The 24,222-nt window shown below is 40.5% G+C and overlaps 1 protein-coding gene across 1 annotated transcript in view; it reads right to left on the bottom strand.

The window, feature by feature from the left end:
• Positions 1–19,676, bottom strand: part of Prl (prolactin) — a 38,415-nt gene extending 18,739 nt beyond the window's left edge. The window contains exon 1 of the mRNA XM_004640178.1: positions 19,594–19,676. Within this exon, the coding sequence (XP_004640235.1) occupies positions 19,594–19,676 (83 nt within the window). The remainder of the gene's footprint in view (positions 1–19,593) is intronic.
• Positions 19,677–24,222: the final 4,546 nt, after the last annotated feature.

Raw genomic sequence — 24,222 nt, 5'->3', positions numbered from 1 at the left:
GCACACTGACGTGTTGATTTTATGAATATTGCTTGAATGTTTTAACTTCTAAAACTGCGCACCACATTTGTCATTCTGTGTGTGTAGGTGTCTACGTGTGGTATAGCCACGTGTGTTTGTCCTAAATTACCCGCATAATTGTAAAATTCTCATCTATGTCACAAAACCTTATGACACGCACAATACAGTTTCCTGTCACTCGTTTAAGGGTTTTAAGTATACATCTTTTAAAAATAGGCAGAATTTCCATCATATGAGGTATTTCTGGGAATTCATCTCCGGAGAGATTTCCCCTGGAACTAATACATTGGAGCTTTAAGTTACTCTGCAAGAAGTACATGGATATGAGAGTGGAAATAAGGTTGTTTTTAATGAATTTAAAAGTTTTCTATATCTATCTACTGATCTATCTGCCTTTCCATCTGTAATAAAAGATTAAAAAAGTAAGGTTCAGATAGCATCTTATCACCTATGCTTCTTTTCCACTGATAACCTTGTACTCAAAGGTTAATTCAAAGGTTAAATTAAAATGCACACTGCAAGAATATTTGTGTGTTTAAAAAATTCATTAAAAATGGAATATACCTCTCTGTTTGGCCAAGTCCTTAATGAATATATTTGCATTTAATAATAGCTTCCCACCTTTAGAGCTTTCTGGCTCATTTTCTCTGCCTTTATCCTAAGCAACAAGATTTCCAAGGTTAAAACCAAAGGCTTTCTGAAAATGTCATGGGTTTGTCCTTGTTTAAAAAGAAATTCAAAAATCTTAGAGTTTATTTCAGTGAGACTTCAACCATAAGAAACTTTATTATCTTAAATATAAATCCAAAACTGTTGTTTTGTAATGTTACAAATAACTTTATTATGTACGGCCTCCTTTATCAAAGCCATTTTGTCACGGTTCATAAAGATCATATTAAAATTGTTTCACTTCCATTACAACCCCATATTACACACTTATATTTTAAAACTTATCTTTTTAGAGAGGATTATGTGAGAGTAAACTCAGATTTTGAGGGAAGAAATATGCTTATTCTCTTTAGAACACTGGTTATTAAAGAGTCATAAAGATTTATATATACAAAAATGAGTTTTGAATTATGTTATTAACTCCACTTCTGGTTCACTGTGGGTTTACCTATGTGACTGTGCCACAGTAGCTACTTTATCACCAGCTACGATGGATTCGTATGATGAACATGGTACTTGGTAAAGATTTCTGATTTCTTTAATTTCCCTTCTATCCAGGAAGCTCCACACAGCAGCTGTGGCTGGAGGCTTTCTATTTCTGCGGAGGCACTGGGGACTCAGGTGGGCCAGGTACCTACTTGCAGTAATACTTGTTCTGCACAGGACTGAAGTGATGACAGATGGATTATTGTCTAGAAACTTCTTTGAATCCTCAGTAGAAGAGACCATAAGCAGTTGCTCTAATTACTGGCTCTGAAAAACAACAACAGCAACTGAAATACCCAAAACAAATCCCCCCAAATTTATTTATTTATTTATTTATTTATTTATTTATTTATTTAATCTTTTAGGGAAGGATCTACAGGGTATTCAGGGACTCACTACTAGATCAGACTCATAGTGATCCGCCTGTTTACAGCCTCCCAAGAGCTGGGATTACAGGTGAGTGCCACCACACCCAGTCTAATCTCCCCACATTTAGAGGCTTATAACAATAATCGATTTATTTTCATTTCTTTTGATTCTTGCTTGGGGCCTTCCATGTAGATGGTAGCTAGATGGTAGCCAGGGCTAAAGATTGCTTGCAAGCTTGCTTCCTGGGAAGTCTGGCAGTCAACAGTGGTTACCAGCCAGCACCTCTTGCTCAGAGCAGCTCTTACTCAGGGCATGTCCATGTGATGTGGATACCAGTTTCCAAGAATCCCTTCCCTCATGGCCACCAGAATGTCCAGATTCAAGGAACAGAAAAGACCTGGCCTATCATGGGGAATGGTGTCAACATTATATTTAAGAGAATTGTGGGATGGAGGGTTCTGTTGTGCCCATCTTGGACAATATTACCTCCAATTATCATTGTACTCCCAAGCTATTATGTTTATCCCGCAAATTCTCCTGAAAGATTTTATATTTATAATTTAATTAAAGTTTTTTTTTTTTATTAAATAAACTTCCCATCTCTACACATTCTACTTTAGGGGATGTCATTCTGTTAAGAAGTCTTCCTCACCCCTCCCGAAAGAAACGATTTCTAAAACCATTGCCTATAATTTTGGAGACAAGTCTTAGAAAACTTTACAAAAAAGAGCTGATTAGATGACTTTTGCTTTCAAGCTATACTTTATTAACTCTGGGCCTAGATCATGTACAAAGCTCATGAATCACTTTTCATTTGGTTTTATAGATGTCTGTGGAAGTTGGATTTTTAGCTTACTGCTTGCAATTTGCAAAGAATCACCGCAGTATGGTTTGATGTCCTCTTCATAAACTCTCTCAATCAGTTCAAATTATAAAACTACTGTGCAAGTCAATTCCTTGGTACTCTGAACAGAAGAAACTTTGTTTAGAAAATTTACTTCATATAAAAAGTAAAGCCATATTAATATGCTGAGCTGTAAAAGGCTCAAGTCAGGGCTGGAGAGATGGCTCAGTGGTCTAAAGCACCTACTTGGAACAAGCTTAGCAAAAGCATCAGGGACCGCGGTTCAATCCCCCAGCACCACATGCCAGCCAGCCCGCCCCCTGGTGGGCTGAGCTGGCCTCTCTCTCTCTCTCTCTCTCTCTCTCTCTCTCTCTCTCTCTCTCTCAAATAAATAAATAAATAAAATTAAAAAAAAAAAAAAAGGCTCAAGTCAACAACTTCTGACATTGCCAGTCCTATGGAAAACCCACTAGTATTATGGACTACGGGAATATATTGGAATATTTTGCTGAATTCATGCACCTACAATATTTAAATGACAATGAAATACCCTTCTCTGACAAAACTAAACAGAAAAAGGAGATACAAATGAAGGACCATTTTGTATCTGCATATTAAAAAATTATGATAGGCATACAGCTACTTTCTCTCAATTCAATGATTAGAAAGATTTGTTCTAATAATGTTTGTGGAGAGGATATCATGTCTGCATCTTGTACTATGAATAATCATTAAGAAGACAACAATATGTAATGTATTAATGATTGAAACTGTCCTAGTAATCGGTTTTGAAATGGTCTCATTGCTATTTGTTTTTCAATAAAATTATTTTTTTAAAAAAGAAAATTTACTTCATCTTCTCTCTTTTTTCATCTTTTGGGTGGACCTTACTTAGGTCAGAGGTAATTAATTCTTTGTTGCTAAATAAACAAATAACCATTATTGTTTTGTGCTTCACTACCCACTTCTTTATATTATCTTCAATCTGCTTATTACCTGTACACACCTTATCCCAAAAATAACTATTCTAATACATTTAAATTTTTGTGTTGTACTGTAAGGTATGTGATACTATGTTTGCATAAATGTTTAATTTACCCTGAAGGTATTATTTAGGGAGCTGCATCTTTTCTTCTTTCAGTTTCCTTCGTCTAGTTATATATAGAAGATGTCTTTATGTTGCCATGTGGACACGCATTCATTTCTAACTCCTTTATAACTCATTTACCTTCCAGGCAGCAAGACCACATCCGCTTCCACCCTCATGTACACAATACTGTGGTGATATTTCGGTGCTCATCTTTATGTTAAAGCATGACAGAAACTACTGTAGAGAATGAAACTGAAATCGGAGGTCTAGTGACCTGCAACTAAATCAGTGCTTTCCAGGCTCCCTTGAGCAACTGTATCTTCTGTGACGCACGACACTGATCATACACACTGGAAAGGCCACAAGAAGCAACGAGGAAGTGATTTGATGAGAGTGCAGTGCCTCTAATTCTTCTTTTTGTTTTACATTTATTTACACCCTTAGGTTTGGTTGAGGTGACAGTGTATTTTGGCATTTGCTTAATGAGAATTTTTTAGTATTTGCTCCAGTAACCATTAATAGTATTCTATATAAAATATATAAATTTTGCCATTAGATAGGGTCCTCATCTTTTATACTATTAAGATCATGTATATTACATATATGCAACCCACCAACATAGTGCTACAGTTTTGCTTTAAGCAATCAGATGTATTTTATAGAACTTAACAGAGAAAGCAATATAATATCTATCTACTACTTCTTTTTTTTCATTTCTTCCTAGGAGGTTATGTAAGTTTCCAGTATCATTTCCCACTAGAATAAAAGCATCTCCTTTTAGTATTTCTTATATTATGAGTTATTTATGAAAAATACTCCTAGTCTTCAACATTTAAAATGTCTATATTACTTTTATTTTTGGAGGCTAAATTTTCTAGATATAAACATTTGCAATTTTATTTTCAATTTTCTTTAAAACTAAGATCCCATATCTTATTTTTATTTTTGGCACTTTAAGTATGTCTTTCTAATGTCTCCCTAGTGCCCATAAATTAAGAAGGCAGTTGTCATGTAATATAGCACTATGTAAAAGCTCTACGCATACGCAATATGTCATTATTTTTGTCTGCAAAATGTTTTCTATTTTAGGCTTGACTATTATATTCCCACACAGGGTATTCTTTTTTTCTTCTTTTTTTAAATGTATATCTATCTTTTTCCCATAATTTTATTGATAAACAAATAGCAATGAGACAGTTTCAAATCAAATCAGTAGGACCGTTTCAATAATCAACACACTGCATAATTCTTCTTAGTGGTTAATTGATGTACAAGATGCAGACTTGAAATCCTATTTACAAACACCATTAGAACAAATCATTCTGTTCATTGAGAGAATGTAACTATATATCTATCCTAACCACTTTGAATACACAGATACAAAATGGACATTCCTCTATATACCCTTTTTTTGTTAAGTTCCGTTATTTGAATATTATGGGTGTGTGAACTCAGCAAAATATTCCAAAAGAGTCCAGTAGCCCATAATAGTATTGAGTCTTCTGTTTAACTGGCAATGTCAGAAATTGTTGACCTGAGTCCCTCACAGCTCAACATAACAGCATGGCTTTACTTCCTATATTTCATCTTCATACTTTTCTACTGGATGGTTAAGACCAAGGTAAAGCAGGACCTATGCAACAAGAGTTGTAGCTTTTGGGTCTGAGAAGGTCAGTGAAATCCCCTCAGGATTTATCCTGAGATCCTGTACCTCAGATTGTAGAACCTTTGTCAGTGTCAACCATACCCAGGGTATTCTTTGAATTTATGCTACTTGACTTTCAGTGAGATCATTATATTTATGTATTATTATATTTGCCTACTTGGCATTTTAAAAATTAATTATTTCATTATATTGGGTCCCATTCTCTCTCTCTCTCTCTCTCTCTCTCTCTCTCTCTCTCTCTCTCTCTCTCTTTGTTGCCAGCTCAGCCTGCCCTCAAAATAATAGTAAAAAAGGATGGGAATATAGTTCAGCTTGAAAGTCCTTGGTTCATTGAATTAAGAGAAAGTAGCTGTATATCTATCCTAACTATTTTGTATATACAGATACAAAATGGTCCTTCATTTGTGTTCCCTTTTTTGTTTAGTTTTGTCACAAATGGGTATCCCATTTCTATTTAAATATTGTAGGTGCTTGAATTCAGCAAAATAATCCAATATAGTCCAATAGTCTATAATAGTAGTGGGTTATCCGTATGACTAGCAATGTCAGAAGTTGTTGACTTGAGCCTTTTACAGCTCAGCATATTAATATGGCTTTACTTTATAAACCTCGTTTTTATACTTTTCTGCTGAATGGTTAAGACCAAGATAAAGCAAGACCTATATAACAAGAAATGTAATTTTTGTGCTAATAGTGCTTGAACAGGATATCATATCTGTATCTTGTACTATGAATAACCACTATGAAGACAACAATATGCAATGTATTAATTATTGAAACAGTTCTACCAATCAGTTTTGAAACAGTCTCATTGCTATTTGTTTCTCAATAATATCAATAAAAAAAAGAAAAAGGGAATTAAACAAAAAAAAAGTCCTTGGTTCAGTCCCAAGTACACATACACATGCACATACACTCATGTACAAAAAAGGGAAAAAAAAATCTAGAAAAATGAATTTAACCTCAGCAAAAACTGAGAAATGATAGATTTTTATCATCCTGAATCAGGTCTAAAGAGAATTACTCCCCCCATTTATTAGAAGAGTGATAATGAAATGAAAGATACCATATCAGCATTTATCAGGGTTTCTTCAGATAATGGGCATGGTACCAACTGATAACGGGCATGAGATCCAAAAGAAAAAGTTTTATGCGTAATCAGGTAATGAAAACAAAAAAAAGGACTTTCAAAAATAAGAAATGAATTGAAGAGTTGTGCTTATAAGTCTTGTACTAAGAGCTTATTGTGGCAGAAAAAAGGAATATGTCTGCTCATAAAGCACAGATATATTTGCGCATAAATATTTCCTTGGAGATACAAATATTGCATAAATATAAGTTTTCATGTATATTTTTACAAAATGCTTTGAACCTTAATCAGATTTTATATGTGGCAATAAGAATAGCAGAATATCTGAATTCCTAGTGTGATCAATCACTTACTGATTGATGAACAAATGTTTAATCTTAGTTTTGTGCAATGTTAGTTTATGACTAAATAATGTATTCCAATGTGATCCAAGAGCATCTCAAACGATCATTTTGACTGTGATTGGAAGGTCTCAATAATCACTGCTTAACCAGACCCACATGTGTAAATGTCATGTAGTCTCCCTAGTATAGTAATTCAAAAGAAGAAATACAAATAGACAGGTATAACACAATTAAAAAGAAAGTGAGAACTTGAGGATTAGACAATGCAGAGGGCAAGAGAAAAGCTATGAAACATGACAGGGGCAAAGCCATACATTTATATGCACAAGATGCGTAAGGCAATGATCCCTGAGAAACAGCAGGTTTTTGAAACTAGCAGTTAATTGGTAGGATTCTCACTCTGACTAGCTATACATGCTGATACCTGTGAACTAAGCAACTGCACCGATGATAGCAATGTGTAATAGAAGGGTCATGCTTGGAAGGCCTGTCATTCTGGTCTTCTAAATACATACTGCTTGTCATGGCATACCAATTACTGCCATACTGTCTCGCAAGTAAATGTTTGTTTAAAAAAAGAAAAGGTAATAAATGAAAAATAGAGACAAGAAAAAAAGTCACAGCAATTTCCTTCTACAATGCTATATATGATTAGATTTCTAACTTTCTGTGTAAAAATATGCAATTGTTTATTCATATTTTCTAATTTTTAAATTTTTTCTTCATATTTTGTAGGGACTTAAAGTTTAACATATCAATACTCGATGGAAAATACCTGTTCCATGTTATGCCTATGATGTTTGATAGTCAGACAAATAGTTAGGTTAAACTCAACTGCATATGTTGTAGGGTAATAATAAGCTTCTCTTCTGGAGGGTTAACAACCTAAGTTTGCAGACCAAAAATCAGAGAAAAAAGAAGGGCGGCAAGGTCAGCCAACATTTTGCCCCTAGCCTTTCAAGTTCAGTGAAGACTCAGGACATAGGAGAACCTATACTGTAGCATCATATAACTCAGTTGTGTCCAAAATTTTCTGATCAAGGAGATTATGCAGCCACAGAGGAATGTGATTGATGATATAGAGTGTGCCTAAGGAGAGTCATATGGAGAGAAAGCATTCTTTCAGGCTTTCACAGAGAGCAAATTGGTCAAACAATGGCCATGACTCATCCACATGGCTGACACTGACAAAGGATCTACAAAATGTGGTACAGGGTTTCAGGATAAATCCTGAGGGGACTTTAATGACTTAAGAATGTGCTTTTATCTTTGGGCTCCACCATTCTTCCACCTGCTGCTGAACCTCTAATTCCATTTTGAGCCTCTCACTTTTTGTCCTTGTCTTTATCCACTATAATATCAGTGAACAAAGGGCCTCTACTTTGCTGATAATCTTGATATGTCATTCATCTGATGTACCAGAAAATTCAAAGAAATAAAAATGTACCACTAATAATACAAACCTCCCCCAGTCACTTAATCCATTTGCTACCACTTTCATATCTATCTGTGTATGTGTTTATCCACATACAGTATCAAAGTTCCATAGCTTGCTATGCCCTCCTCAGGCCTCCAGTGCTCTAGAAGGACCTGCTCAACACTCCTCCCATTTCCAGCGAGATTTTCTAGCTTTTCAAAATTTTCCTCTTCCTCTTATTCACTATCTGTGATGTTAGCTAGCTAGCTCTTGGTCTCTGTGTAGGAAACAAGAACTTGTTTTTGGTGAGTCTTCTAGAGAAACAGAACCAAAAAGAGGTAAGGTGGTGTAAGTACCATTTAAGCCAAAGGTAATGATTTAAGTAGCTCATGGTGATTGAAAAGCCCGTCCTTTATAACCAGCTTCCATGTGAGCAGGATCCTGTTTTGGGTCTTTCTAGTCCTTTGCAGATGCCTCCTCTTCCAGGATTAATCAGAAGGCCAGGTTCCATAATACAATCATTGGCATTGCTTGGGTGGCTGATCCACAGATGTGCCCAGTTCCCATTACACTTGAAACTCCCTATGTCGGATAACAGCCCCCTAATCTCTCTTTCTGGGGATAACAAAAAGGTCGAGGTAGTGCTGGGGCAGGAGTAGGGAAGGAGCAGGAAGGCGATGAGTGAGATTTTTCAAGTTCCTTGAGTACCCCACTTACACATGCATGGGCATGCCATACCCAGACATGTGACACACAGCAGCTACTGGAATGGACCTGACAGTAAGACTCCCACTTTCTTTTGCACAAAGTTATGCAATTTAAACTTATTCCCATTCATTTTTATTTTTACCTTAATTCCCTTCTTCTCAGAGTAAAATCTGAATGAGAGAAATGAAAATTCCACATTGTAAATCAGGAGAGTTTTAACTTTCTATTCTATAAAAAATTAATAAGTTTCTAAAAATATGCACATGCACGTACATACATTTAAAGTGAAGTTGAGGGATCCCTTAATGAGGCTGCCATTGAATTTGGCCTTCCAAGGCTGTGACGATAGTTTTGATGACCTCTCAAGAAGAGGATGAATGTTTTAAGCTGGCTGAATTTTGTTTCCTGGATACCTTAGCATTTGAAGGCTTGGTGGAGCTACACATAAAAACAATAAGCTTGCTCTTGTGATAATATTGCTGTTCCTGTGATGCAGATTTGGGCCCTTTGGTGTGTCTCATAAATAGAAGATTCGTTGGAAGTGGCTGCTGTTCATGCGTCCATTTACTGTGCACTGTGGTGTGCATCTTCTTTGAAAAATAATTTTTACAGATGCATGAATTCTCCCAAACATAGTTATTATGAATCACAATCACATACTAATAAAAATTTTAAAAGTTATTACAAGTATATTCTTATAATATTGTGGCACAACAACGTGTGGAGCATTCAACAGAAAGGCTTCACTCTTGCTTCCTGCCTTTATGTGAGGATTGTCATACAATTTACTCTACCCACAAGTTCCAAAAAGCTTGCTGCTATTTCGGCCATAGACAATTGTCTTATCAGTAATTTTAAAAAGACTGCTAACAAAGGAACCATGAATTTGTTTGTTGACATAATACATGAAATTTGAAAATGATTTACTTGTAGGAGGTTTTTTTTTAATGTTCATATTTACATCAAAGTTACAGGACTTCAAATAAGGTTTTTAAAAAAAAGTCATACTTTGCCTAATTTGGAGCTGGCAAATGCTTTCAGAGTGACCTCATCTCTCTCATGCCTTTTTCTTGATCACAAAGTATGGACCACATCAGATGGTGACCATTCTGCCCCTTCAAGAATTCCTAGGAAGATCAGGCTACAGTTTGCTTTAATGACTCATCCACCCCAGTGCTCAGCAAACCAATCTGTTGGAAACACTTATGGTCCACATCTGAAAGTTTGAACTCATCCCAAAATCTTCTGTTTTCCACAGTTTGGGAGCTATCTTAATCTAGCAATCCTTGAAGATAGCTACAAAGGCAATCCTGCCTTTATGTGAGGATTGTCATACAATTTACCCACAAGTTCCAAAAACTTCGCTGCTATTTCAGCTTTAGACAATTGTCTTATCGGTAATTTTAAAAAGACTGCTAACAAAGGAACCATGATTTTGTTTGTTGACATAATACATGAAATTTGAAAATGATTTACTTGTAGTAGGAGGGTCCACATAAAGGCAGGCCACATTACATGGGCCTGGATCTAGTGTCCTTATCCCAAACAACTTTAAGCATTTAACATGCTTCCTGTGTCTTACCCATCATTCTGTCTGTGTGCATTTTGGTTTGTGAATTAATAATCATTGATAAAGTTATTGTAAAGCTTCATGTTCTCCAGGGAACCTTCCTACCTGTAATGTCATGCTTGTATAGCTCAGACGCTGCACAATATAAGATAAATGGCTGGGCCTACAATGTCTTCGCTTTTAGATTCACACATTTTTCATGCCAAAATCAGAGCCCCTCGTGCTTGCAGACCCCTCTGGGGTTGGCTCCAGCCTCAGTCACTGTGACACAAATGAAGCATCTGCACAGAGCATGCTGGGCCCACACACAGGTCTCGACTGCCCACATTGAGGCTTCCCATAGCTCTTTGTTCTTGATTTACCTTCAACTTCCTCTGTCTTTGCTACATGTACTGTCCTTTTCTCACTGGACAGGTAGTAGGAAGGATGGTTTCAGCACATCAGAATATTCAGATTTTTAAAAAAAATATATAGGATGAGATTTTCTCACAGTTACAATTCTCTCCTACAAGAGAAGGCCTTTTCTCATTTTTCCCCCGAGCAATGCCAAATATGATTTAAAGTTAGAAGTTTTATGTTGAGAAGAATAGAAATTATTTGTAATGCTCCTTCCTGAAGCACGAGTGGATAGATAGCATTCCAAATGTTTCCACTCTTGGGGCTGGGGAGATGGCTCAGTGGAATAAATGCTTCCCTGGCAAGCACAAGGGCCTGAGTTCAATCCCTGGTTCCACAAAAAAACAAAACAAATGTTTCCACTCTTGGAGCCTTGCCCAGCTGTGAGGAGACAGGTTGGCCAGCAGAAGGGAAGGGCTCTCTCCATGGTGAGCCGGCTGGCAGGTGAAGCTCTGCCCAGAGCCAGCTGCAGACTCTGGCTGTCTCCAGTCCGAGGAGCAAGAAGGCTTTAGGAGGCAAGTAAGGTTTGGGGTCAGACACTAAATGACAAACTCTCCTCCCACTCCCCAATCCTACAAAGAAAACAACCTCTTTTTGAAATTGGAAACTTTAGAGAAGATTTATGAACCTTGGGGTTTATGAAACCATCTGGTGCCTGGGTGTTTACAGCCTAGTTGCTTTGAGAGTTTGGGGTCTGGGCTGAGATATTTCGCCTTCTAGAATAGTTTCTTTCAGTCCCTACATTGATACCTACAAGGCTAGTCTTTTAAACTTACTGAACAACTTGTAAAAATCAGTAGGATTGAGTATAATATACCTGTTCCTTTTTAAGGGCAGTTTTACTGGCAGCTGCATGCTCCACTAGAAAGTCCCATTTGTGAACCCTGAGTTTCCACTCTGGGAGCTTCCTTTGCAGGAGCACTGTGTAATTTTGGTTTTGTTTTGACAGTTGGTGACCTTTGACCTCGCTGAGTAAAATGTTTAGGCTGAGGAAGACTGCAAAGAGCTTTCAGATGGGATATTTCCAACCTCTTTCAAGCCAGAGCAATCTTCGCCTCAGCCCAGCCAACCCTTATATAGAAACAGTTCTCAGCCTCCGCTGCGTGTTCTGGTGGAGCAAATCAGATCAAAGCCTTGCTTAATATGTTTGAAAAATGCACATCCGCATTGCAGAGCAAAAACATGTTATGGAAATCAATAATATCATATTCAGGCAGCCCCAACTTCAAAGTGAATCCTATGTGTGTTCTCAATTTCAAAAGAAAATGGAGAAAATGAGAACAGGGTGCATAGGTTTTTCTCTGCTTAATTCTATTTGTAACTGAGCTGAGATCTCCAACGTCTCTTTAGGGCTTTTTGACGGGTCCCCAGGGATGGTGGGCGTAGGGCAATCTTCTTATTAATTGCCTGCACCTGGGATAATCTTGTCCACTTGGGTTGCGAGAGTGGCAAACTTTCTTCCATGACCCGCTTTGGAATGCAAATTATTTACATGTTATTGAAGGAGTAGAATTTTCGAAGAGAATATTAAATGAGAAACACAAAAATCAGTAGATTAACCTTTTAGATGCTTTTAGCTTCAGGAAATTACTTTTTGTTGGTAGGGTTGCTTCCATGGTGTTAGTATTTGTAGGGGAGTCATTGTACAGTTGCTGTTTTCTGTGATACAGAAAAATTATGTCTTTAAATTATAGAATCTTTGGGGTTAAAGCTGACTTCTTAAATATATTGATAGAACATGTTGTATGATAATATTAGATTTTATAGTTACATGTATCATTTTATGTGCTTAACCACTTCTCCTGGTTTCTATTCTTGACACCTGCATCACACTACATTATCTGATTTCCTGGAGAGCATATTTTGAATTAAGAATTATATAGAACCAACTCTATTCTTTTTTGTTTCTGCTGTGCTTCTTTACTGAGGTGGTGGCAGTGACCTATAATATTGTGGTGTTTATATTTAGGATTTAAAACTAAGAGAGAGGCCCAGGGCTTGACTCTTGAGATCTGATCTGTTTCTTTGCCTTTATGCGTTGGACTTAGTGTCAAAGGTTAGGCAAAGCAATAGAGTTTCTTCCATTCCAATGGCTCTTATTGTGCTTCTAGATGTCTGATAAATGTACTTGTTTGCAACCTTTCCCAAGCACAGGCTTAACATGTCAGAGTTCATGGGGAAGCCTGAGATGAAACTGTTTGAACTATGGGTTTTAAATGACACAGTCATCTGTTCAGAAAATGGCTGACTCCTCTGGGCTGGCCCGAGAGGACGCACTCAGGTGTGGGTCTAAGTTGATGCCGGGTCTGGGTCATTTGTGACTGGCTCTTGATCACCACAACTGCAGTTCATTTCATCTTAAATTCAAAAAAGATGTCAGAAATTTTGGTCAAATCTCTTTGAGTTTACTTTTAGATGGTTTGTTCAGATGCAGCTGATGGACTGAGCAGTGCCTCCTTCTCCACTCAGAACAAAAAGGAACTTCATTCCTCAAGATGCCTCCTTCTTACACTGCTTGGTAACAAATCAGTGGACAGATGGAGGCTACTTTCTTTCCCTCCATTTTTCGAAGAGCGAAGGAGCACAGTTGGCTGAGTGCAGAGAAAGCCTTCGGCGGATTCTTCAGGATTTGGGCTCCTCTTTCACTCCTCCTTTTCACGCTCATATTCTGCTCACCACCTCTGTTAGACTCTTCCTCAAGCCAGGGAACTTTTCTGCCTTGATTCTCACATCAAGTGTCATGGAAATATTTTTGAGTTTTGAGAGAAACATCGAACCTTGATCTTTTTTTTTCTCTCCTATCTAACAGCACAGAATAAACCCTGCCTGGTGAGTGTTGTTTAATCTGATTGGGAGTGATCAATCCTTGTCATAACTTTTTAGGAAGACACATTAAAAAATTAAAATTATGTGACTCTCAACTGGGGAATTAGGGGCTGAGGATTTAGTTTAGTGGCTCAGTGTCTTCCTGACAAATGCTCAAAAAAATTGTGGAATTAGGTGATATCTTGGATTCGTGACTGATAAAAATCTCTGACATTGTCACACACACACACACACACACACACATACACACACACACACCCTTCAAAATTTGGGGATTAAACACTTCACTATTTTTTTTAATCAATAAAGGATAAAAATTTTTATTCCATCTTTCAGGTTAGCCAGTTTGGACTTTCTTCCTAGCCTTAGGAATCAAGTTCTAATTTCCACACCAAATTTACTGACAAGCAGATGAATTCTGCTGCTGCCAGCATCAGCCTTATTAAATGCTTCACAGAGTCTGGCTCATGTGATTTCTGACAACTCTATTTTAGCAGAGCTAACCCACAGTTCGCTTCAAAGCCATCACAGAGTTTTCCAGCCTGAACCTCTTGATCATTGGTTTGAGATTTTTTTAGACTACCACACATTTCTGAGTAAGTGAGCACATATATCTATGCTTTTCTGTATTATTATGGCAAAAGTCTTGGTCTAGTTGTTTTCAAAGGGGACTGAAAGCTGTATTTTTAGTATTAAAGTGACCCGTAGGTCCTGGGTAAAATGCAGATTGCAGGACAGAAGGCATGACCAATTGAGAAACTTTGGCCTCTGGCCCTCAAATATATCTTGATGGGTCTCTGGCTGAATTTCCACAGAGATTCTTAGTTCAATAAAACTAACAATCATGAGTTTTTCTCCCATGTTTACACTGTAGTTTCCTAACAACATGTGAACACAATTGAGGCATCACAAATGACCTTTGGATTTTTGAGACTCAGAAATATTTGACCTCACAAAATGCTGTAAGCAAGGAATTGGAATTCTTAATCTGGAATAACAGTGTTAAATGAGATAATAGCCATCAAAATTCTCTGTGACTTAGAAATTGCATACAGATGTCAGTCACTGATATCTCTACTTTGATAATTCCCACTGACTTCCAGAAAACAACGTTCACATTAGGTCAGTGTTTCTTGGTTTAGGTGTGTTCGTAATGTAATGTGAATGGAGTTGGGGATAATAATTGATTGAATTGTTTTATATGTATTCCAGAGATACATAGCAGTTGTATCCCTGCAGCACTTCATTTACTCCTAATTCTGAGAGAAGTTCTTTTACTTCCCGAGTCATGGCTTCTATCCTGGAGTCCATGTCTTTTGGATGGAGTCAACCTTGTAACCCATCAGTCTTAATCTGTCCTATCAAAAATCACTAAAATTAGTTCATGAATCAAACTTATAGCTCAGTTCTAATCACCCGTGGGACTTTTCCTAGAATCTCCAGGAGATATAATCTTATTGCTGCCATTCTTTGAGTCTTCTAGCCAGTGTGGACAGCTAACCTGAGAATGAAGTCAACATGGAGGACAGAGATGCACTCCTGGTGAAGAGGGTCAAGCTTCTTGACTCACCCACACTCAAAATCAGTTACTCTGAATATCTCATCAGTGAAACCCAGAGAACATCACCTTTTTTTCCCTGTTTATTTAGTCCCAGAGAAGTTTCTGTCCCTGGCAGCCGAGCATTCTGGCTGATTCCCTTTCTGTTATTCATTGACTGAAGCTGCTGCATGCCATGTGGTCATGCCATCTAGCTTTCTCAGACTCATAAAGTGAAATTGTATGACTTAGGGTTCAACCAGCAACCAGCTGGCACACCAAAACAGAGCAGCACGAGGCCCGTTGATGTACAGAGGTGTGGGGCTGGGTAGAGTCTGAAGAACCACTGTCATCTCAGGTCCTCAGGACCCGTGAAGTAGCAGTGATGTACAGGAGAGTGTTGGGAGAAGATTCGCTGCTCTTTTCCTGGCCAGCATTCTCCTGCTGGGGCTTCCTGTCCACTGACCCAGAAGGAGGACAAAGCCAAGTGCTGTGGCCCATGGAACATACCCTGAGAAAGAGGCAGCTGGATGGAGAAGGGAGGACAGAGCTGAGGGGCGTGGCAGGTGAGTTCCATCTTGGGTTGTTTCCAAAATGAAACAGGAATTGATGAAGGAGTTGGGATGAGGTGACCTTGCGATTCCATATGTGGGTGTGGGAAGAGGAGGAAAAAGTTATTTTATGTTTCTTTTCCTTCTTATGTAAAGTTTCAGTTTATTAGGAATACATGGTTGGGCTCAAGACATTTTGCTGTTTTTTAATAACATGTGGGAAAGGGGTAAACTAATTTACTAGTTAAGCGAAATAATTCAGTTGCTCACATTATGCTTGAAGATCTTTTTTCAGTAATTATGCTGGTCTTTTGTCTTTGTGTCCTTTTTGGAAATGAAAGTATATATATAATGTGCTTAGAAAAACCGGAACAAGGCCACATTATTTATTTTTTCTTTACAGTATCTGCTAAGTACAGGACCGGTATTTTATCTGGTTTCTCCAATGGATGAATAGCAATTTGTTTTGATACTGGAAGAAAAGCTGACCCTGTGAGACATTGCGAGACAACACAGCATGTTCAAAACGACACACACAGCTTTTAAGGCAGATTTAAGGACTGTTTCAGAGTCATTTGGCCTGTGCAATTTTCCCCCCACTGACTTAATTGCTAAGTAAGATGTGTCTACATTGCATGGTGCGATAGAATCTTCAGGAAGAAAATATGCATAACAATATGCAAGTCTTATTAGTTTAACAAATGCGTGCTTAATTTCTATCCTTTTATTAAAACTATGTCCTTAGAAAGACAAAATGCATTTCTATATGATTCTACATGATGGTAATGATGGTGTCTCTGTTTCTGTCTCTTTCAGAGAGGAAGCAAACTGAGTAACTGGGTGTCCCCTGCCCCATGTCAGGACACTTCCCCTGTGCCTTGCATCCAGGGAGGTTAAGAGGTGGCCTGCACAGTGGCACACATGCCCACTCAGTAAGGGTACCCCTTTGTGCCTGGGCCTCACTATTATTGTGCACCCCCAGAACTCTGGCTTGGCTGCTATGGATTCCAAAGTGCGTGATGTGTCAAGATTGTATTCAATCCCAAATGATTTCCCAGTGAGGGGTTTAGCCCATGGCACTAAAAATAGGCTTCCTGGAAAAGAATGCAAACCTCATGGTCTTCATTGTCTTCACAAAATCCATTAGAAATCTTACCAAATGGAGATACAGTTTCAAGTGACATTTTTATTGGTTGTTCAAGAATACCTGCCAAAGTCTTAAGGCAGGCATTTCATGCTCTGGAAGCCCTCCTGTAGGCGATTTCCCCACCAAGGCAGAACAGTGGGACACTTGCCACACTCATTCCTATTCCAACTGGTACAAATTCCCTTTATTTTCATCTGTACTGGTGCACTGCTATCTTTATATATAGTAGAAGAGTTAAAAAATTAGGGATTTGACCCAGAAAAAGAAATTTGCTTCGCACCACTCATGAGAAGTACAAAGTTTCATTTCACTCTAAAAATAGTCTTTTCCATTTTTGCTCCAACTTTTTATGCTGGCTTCAGCAGTGCAGATACTATTCTTTTCCATTTTTGGAGTTCATGTTATGGTAGGAGACACTTAATATATAGTCACATTTACATTTTATTCATGCAATTTAGAAAAAGACTCATATATTTTAGCTCAGAAAATTCTCTTTCTTGCCCCTGATAAATCTACTTATTTATTTATGAATTTGCATTGTAAATTTTGATCTTTGTTTCTCTATATTTCTTATATAATTGGCCACTCCTTTCCTAACCTAGCTACAAACAGATCCATCTTTTGTCTGGGTAATCAATCAGCAGTGACATAACCGATATCTCTGTGTCCACTTTTACAGCCCATACCTACTTTGCTCTGTATCTAGGTTCAATTTTCAAAAGACAAATCACAGGGCATGCTACTCCTTAAGTCCTTTGGCAGCTCCCTTCTTCTTGTCCTCAGGATGAGGTCCAAGGTTGTACTCCCTGGTCCGCAGGGCTCTCCTGGAAGTGGCCCTTGCCTGCAACTTCTGCTCATCCTTGCCTCTGTCTTCTGCCTTCTTTCCTGTTCACCCAACCTGGACCTCGTCAGCTCCTTGAACACACCGAGAAGCTTCTCTGCCTTGCCTTCTCATATTTTCCCTTCACAAGGCTGTTTTCTAAATTGCTTAGCTCTCTTCCATTTTCCTGTTAGGTGTTAACTCAAATTGCTTTTCTCAGCCCCCTTATTATATCCTTCCGTGCAACCCATCCTTCCTCTCTCAGGATCCTCTTCCTGAATGCAATTTCTGTCTTTTCTTTTAGGATGATATGCGGAGCCAGTTCAGGTTGCTTCAGAGCCCAGAGTGTTTGCAGACCTACAAGGAAATGGCCCTGCTGTTTAGCGCATATCCACAACGGGATACACTCGTATCTGTAGGACTTAGCATAGAACACTATGCCTTGCTACATGGTTATGTCAGTACCTCAGGATGCAGCACTTGATCTGTGTAGGGGCTAAGCATTAAAGATGCTTTCCACTGTTTCTAATGTTGGCTTTCCATGCTTTATTTTTTGTGGGGAACTTGTGAAAATCCTCCTTTAGCTTCCTCAATCCCGACAAATGGTGTCATCATTGGCAGGATGAGGTGAGTGTCATCTCATCTGTGGAAACAGTGCGTGGTGGCAAGGGAGAGCCATGGGAGGTTGCCAATGTGCTTACCCTGCCTGTACCTAGTTACCTATAGCTATCGTTTTGGCAGCAAGAAAGGTTCCTGAGGTCTGAGAAGTAGTCCACCTGACATTGTGAGATGTGTTGAAGGCTTTAGAAGTGACAGACATACAAATCTCTGACTCCCACCATGAGTCAGTGGGATGCATGGCTTGGTTGTTTTTCACTCCTTTCTGCTGTGTGGGACAAGGGGCAGCAAACCTCCTCCAGGAGGTAGTCCAGCTGCAGGAGGCTGATGAGGCCTTGGAACCATGGCTGGCGGCTACAGAAGTTATGTTGTGGGGCCTAGAGAGTACCACCTCTTCCAGAAGTGTAAAACCATTGTCAGGAGTTGCACGTTAGCCTTGCCATTTGACAGAAGCTGGACATGGAGGAGACCCTTGCCTAAGGAGGAGGCCTGGGGTGACCAACCACCTCTACCTATCATACAACCTACATGGCCATGGTCTTATGAGAGCTGGCAAAACAGTTGAAGCAAAAGTTGAATGAAACCATGCCTGGGTGGCTGCTATAGCCAAGAGACAAGGGGACTCATGACATGCAGTTAAGCCCACAGGAGATGTCCCAGATAGCTAGCACCCCTTCTCTGTGACAGGTTCTACAGGATATGCAAAGGACAGTCCTGTGGACAGTCCTGACAAACTGGAAAAAGCTGATTAATGGCAGCTTTCTGCTTCAGTAAGTCATGAAAAGAACAATCTATCTAGACTCAGTAACTATGAGAGATGGGTACTGGGAGAGATGCACATGTGACAGGTGATGTTCACCATGCAGTGCTGTAGCCCTGACCAGGAGCTGCTTGTGGAATGAGTCAAGGACTTGGTCCTGGCAAGGGGGCCACCTGGTATGTTTAGAACAGATGTGGTGCTTGAAGGTCCCTTGATAGATCATCCAATCGGCGATGCTGTGGACACCTTAGCCCAGCGAGGGGATGTGGAAGTGAAGCACTAAGCTAAGGCAGGACCTATAAAAACTGTGACCGGGCTACGGGGCCATTGAAAGCCAGCTGGTACCAAATTTGTACAGATGGCTGGCGGCCAGCTGAGCCACCGATGATACAGAGGTCTCTATGGTGGCGGCTGTGCCCTGAGCAACAATGCTGGCCAATGGGCCCAAAGGCGAAGGCAGTCAGGATCAAGCGAAATGGTGTGACATTGGCTTCCTTTTATCTAGGCAGAGGTACCCAGCTAAGAGGACCCCAGAGAGACTGAAGGCCACATGTGGAACTATTCGTTGGTCCCTAAAGAACATATAGCATGGACTAGCACTGATGGACACCACAGCTAGATCAACACTAATATATGGCAAGCTGGACTGCTCTATGGGACGTACTTCATGCCTAGCAGGGTACAGAGGTCATCATCCATAAAGCCCAGGTGACACTGGGTATTGGGCACTTGGCTCCATGCCCTCATCGTGTCTATATTTCCCTGGTTGCTGAATACGTGCTACGGGTGGACGTACTGACTGGTGCACCGCTTAACCCGAGGAAAGAATTCTCTTTGTGAATGTGCCAGTAAAAACCGTAGTCTGAAGACATCTACACTGTGCACCACTGACTCTCCTGCAGGCTATACAGGAAACTGTGCATACAGCAATATTGTCCACCTGTGGGCATGAGGAAACAGTACAAATCACTTTGAGATTAGAAAAAGTAGGGGTGATGTGTCCTACACATGGCCCTCTCAGCTCCCTGATGCAGCCCGTATGAGAGCTTGGCATGTGGGCCAAGGGACTAGATTACCAGGAACTGAATAAAGTAACCCCTCACTTCATGTTGTCAGTGCCTCTTGCACACTGGATGGACTGGCTCACCCTGATGTTCGGTTGATACCATTAGTATTGTGGATTTGGACAATGCTTTCTTCTCCATTACTATCATATCTGATGGTCAGGATCAATTTGCCATACTCTGTGTCACTATTCTATTGTATTGATGATATGATGTTAACCTCTGATTGTCTTACAGATTTGGAAGCTGCCACACACAGTGAAGGAAGCCTTTCTGGCCTGGGGGTGGGCCATCAAGGAACACAAGATCAAGGGATCTGACTTGTCTGTCAGATTCTTGAGTGTTAGCTGATCACGTAAGATGCAAATAATTCCCAGTGCCATTACTGATAAAACCACAGACCCACAACGATATGCTGATTTCAGGCAGATGTGGGTTTATGGGCCTTTTGGTGGATGTTTAGACTATCTCTAGCTACCCTGCTGTGCCATTTGTAGCAGATGCCCCAAAGGAACGCAACATGGAACTGGACAGATGGAGCAGAAGCTGCTTCTCGGGACTCGAAGAGGGCATTTGCACAGGTGCAAGCCCTCCGAGTCATTAATCCCCACCCTGTCATGAATCCTAACACTGAGTGTATCTGATGATGGGTTGGGCTGAGGCCTATGGTGAAAGCAAGGGAGGCGGAGGCACCCTACTGGGTTCTGGCTGCAGCTGTGGACAGGAGCTGAAAGCCAGTATTGCCTAACTGAGAAACAGTTAGCAGCAAGATGTGCTGCTCTGTCTGCCTATGAAGGGGTCACAGGGCACAGTGGATGTAGAGGATAAATACCTGACAGAGGGCTAGGTCCCAGTGTGGACATCTGTCCCAGGGGTGGAGTGGCTCAGGACCCACCTCAAGCAATGGGGTGTTGACATACTGCAGTAGGTCTTTTCAGATAGCCCATTGGCAGCCAAATGGGCAACAGTACTGAGACTAGTGGTCTACACAGCACAGAAACCATGCAGAATGATGGAGTACAGTTTATGACACGTAGCACTCATGCAGAAGGGAAAGACTCAGCTGACACCAGGAATACCGATGGGCCCAGCTGTGGCACAGCCTCACAATGGACTGCAGGCCTTGTCCAGCCCAGCATGGACAGGCTCTAGCTCAAAACTGGAATGGACAGATCAAAGCAATGGGCAGAGTTGCAGTTAGTGTGGTTACTTGTAATGCATGAAGAAGCCCCCTCCTCATATATTTGCATAAACAACTGGGCCATATTTAGGGGGTTGATGTTTTGGTAAATGGCTTGGGTGGCCCAGGACTGGCACTGACCCTTGTAGGACACTGACCTGTGGTGAGACTTACGAGAGTGTGGCCAAACCACTAGCCATGCAGTGTATCACACTTAGGAATAAAACCTTCCTCTTACTGGGGAATGACATAGCAGATGGATGCCTTCATGAGAGTAGTTGCTCTGTATGGATTACCATCTGCAGGGACACTGTGGCTCCATAAGAAACCAGGACACATAGGGCCCATACCACACAAGCCAGACCACAGTGATGGCACCTAGCTGCACTCCCACTGAGTCAAAGGCTGCAATAAAGGTGTGTCCACAGTGTACCCATTTGGCCCCCTGGAGGAGAAAGGTGCCCACACAGCTTGGCATGATACCATGCACATGCTACCCTCTGCAACAATGGCAGGTGGATTACACCAGGCTCCTGACTCTTTTGCAGGGACACAGATATGCTCTGACTGCTGTGGATGCAGCCACAGGTGTAGGCTGTGCCTGCCCCATTCCCTCTGCTGACCAAGCCCACACCATTGAGGTACTACAAAACTGACTGCTGTATATGGGATGCCACTAGGGATAGCATTTGACCAGGGAACCCATTGCCCAGGTACAACAGTGGGCCAAAGACATTGATGTCACATGGCACTTCCATGTGCCCTACTGACTTCTGGCAGCTGATATGATTGAGAGGAACAAGGGGCTTCTGCAAACCAAACTGGACTATTTGGCTCCAAAGCTCACCATGCATGTGTGGGCCTCACCTTAGTGCTCCAGTTGCACAGGGACCAGTCCTGATGTATGGGTGACAGTCAGCCCATTGAATGGCTTCTTGAAAGCACAACCTGCCCATCTGTGTATCGGATCCACAGAACAAGGGCCTACGTTGATGACAGGGGGCTTAATCCTTTCTGCTGTGAAAACTATAGGGCCAGGAGCCTGCTATCAATGGACTTGGGGTTGGCCCACAGATGCCCTGGTGGGAGGTTGGGTGTTCCTCTTGGAGCTGTGGGGGATGGGACTAGGATATGCCATAGAAGCAGAGCCCTGGCCTTCAACTCAACTCTAGAGGACTCCAGTGTGCTCTCCACCAAAGCCACTGTACTAAAAGGCAGTGATGTTGTGGCTGCAAGGCCCATCCCCCTGGGAGTGGTGGACCCAGCCCTAACTCCTAGGAACAATGGGAATCCAGATTTGGTATTCTTAGCCAGGGGGTAAAATGATTCTGGCCACAGTCCTATCGCAGGATGAACATGTAGCCTACATCCTCCCAGACAGGTGGGACCTCCTCTAATGGTTGCTCTTTCTGCCCTGTCCTTCCAACCAAGATAAGCCACACTAACAGAGTCATCACATGGGCACACACGTTTGTCCATGTACAAAGACAAGCCCATTGTTTGGTCTGTGCTGAACCTCTGACCAGTGCAAATGGAGACTCATGCTGGCATCCCTGCAGATTGGACTGATCGGTTGCAGCAAATCCAGATTGGCTCTGCCCCCTATCTGCAATGCCAGGCTGTGGAGGCACTGATCCAGAAAAGCACAACCATCCCTGGGGTGTTCTTGTTATATAAAATGGCTGAAGGCTGATGATGGAGAACCAAATGACATTGCTGGGTGTAGCCCCACTTTGTATTCAGCAGGTGAATATGGCGGTGGGTAACTGCACCGTAGCTTGCATATCACTTGACCTGGGTGACTGTACAATATTGATAATGCATGTTGTAGGGTAATAATAATAAGGTTCTCTTCTGGAGGGATAACAACTTAAGTTTTCAGACCAAAAATTAGAGAAAAAGAAGGGCTGCAAGGACAGCCAACATTTGGCCCTAGCCTTTCAAGGTCAGTGAGGACTCAGGACATAGGAGAACCTGTTATAGAACCTGTTCTATAACATCCTGTAACTCAGTGGCGTCCCAAATTTTCTGATCAAGGAGATTATGGGGCCACTAGAAGAAAGTGATCAACAATGTAGAGTGTGCCTAAGGAGAGTCACATGGAGAGAAAACACTCTCTCAGGTTTTCACAGAGCACAAATTTGTCAAGCCATGGCTGTGACTCATCCACATGGTTGACACTGACAAAGGATCTACAAACTGGTAAAGGGTTTCACAATAAATCCTGAGGGGACTTGAATGACCCTGTCAGATACAAAAGTTACATTTCTTGTTATATAGTTCTTGCTTTATCTTGGTCTTAACCATCCAGTAGAAAAGTATAAAAACAAAGTATAAATGTAAAGCCATATTAATATGCAGAGCTATAAAAGGCTCAAGTCAACAACTTCTGACATTGCCAGTCTTACGGAAAACCCTCCACTATTATGGACTACTGGACTATATTGTAATATTTTGTTGAATTTACGCACCTACAATATTTAAATGACAATAGAATACCCATCTCTGATAAAACTAAACGAAAAAGGGGGACACAAACGAAGGACCATTTTGTATCTGTATATATAAAATAGTTAGGAAAGATATATAACTACTTTTTCTTAATTCAGAAGGATTTTTTTTTTTTTTGCTCTGAATGCCTTCAGGGCAGGTTGGCTGGCTTGAGTTGTGGGGATCTAACCACAGCAACCTGAGCCTGACTGCTTTGTTGAAGCAGCCACTTACAGAACTCAGCTAAGGGGCAGGCCCCCTCTTAATGAGTAGAAAGATTTGCACTAATAGTGTCTGCGGACAGTATATCATGTCTGCATCTTGTACTATGAATAACCACTAAGAAGACAACAATATGCAATGTATTAATTACTGAAACTGTCATACTAATCAGTTTTTAAATGGTCTCATTGCTATATGTTTCTTCATAAAATTATTTTTTAAAAAAAGATAATGGGTACAGGGCTGGAGAGATGGCTCAGTGGTCTAAAGCACCTACTTAGAACAAGCTTAGCAAAAGCATCAGGGACTGCGGTTCAATCCCCCAGCACCACATGCC

The sequence above is a fragment of the Octodon degus genome, unplaced genomic scaffold, assembly GCF_000260255.1.
Source record: "Octodon degus isolate 3935 unplaced genomic scaffold, OctDeg1.0 scaffold00119, whole genome shotgun sequence".
In the NCBI taxonomy this organism is placed as follows: domain Eukaryota; kingdom Metazoa; phylum Chordata; class Mammalia; order Rodentia; family Octodontidae; genus Octodon; species Octodon degus.
This window is presented reverse-complemented; position numbering and strand designations above follow the sequence as displayed.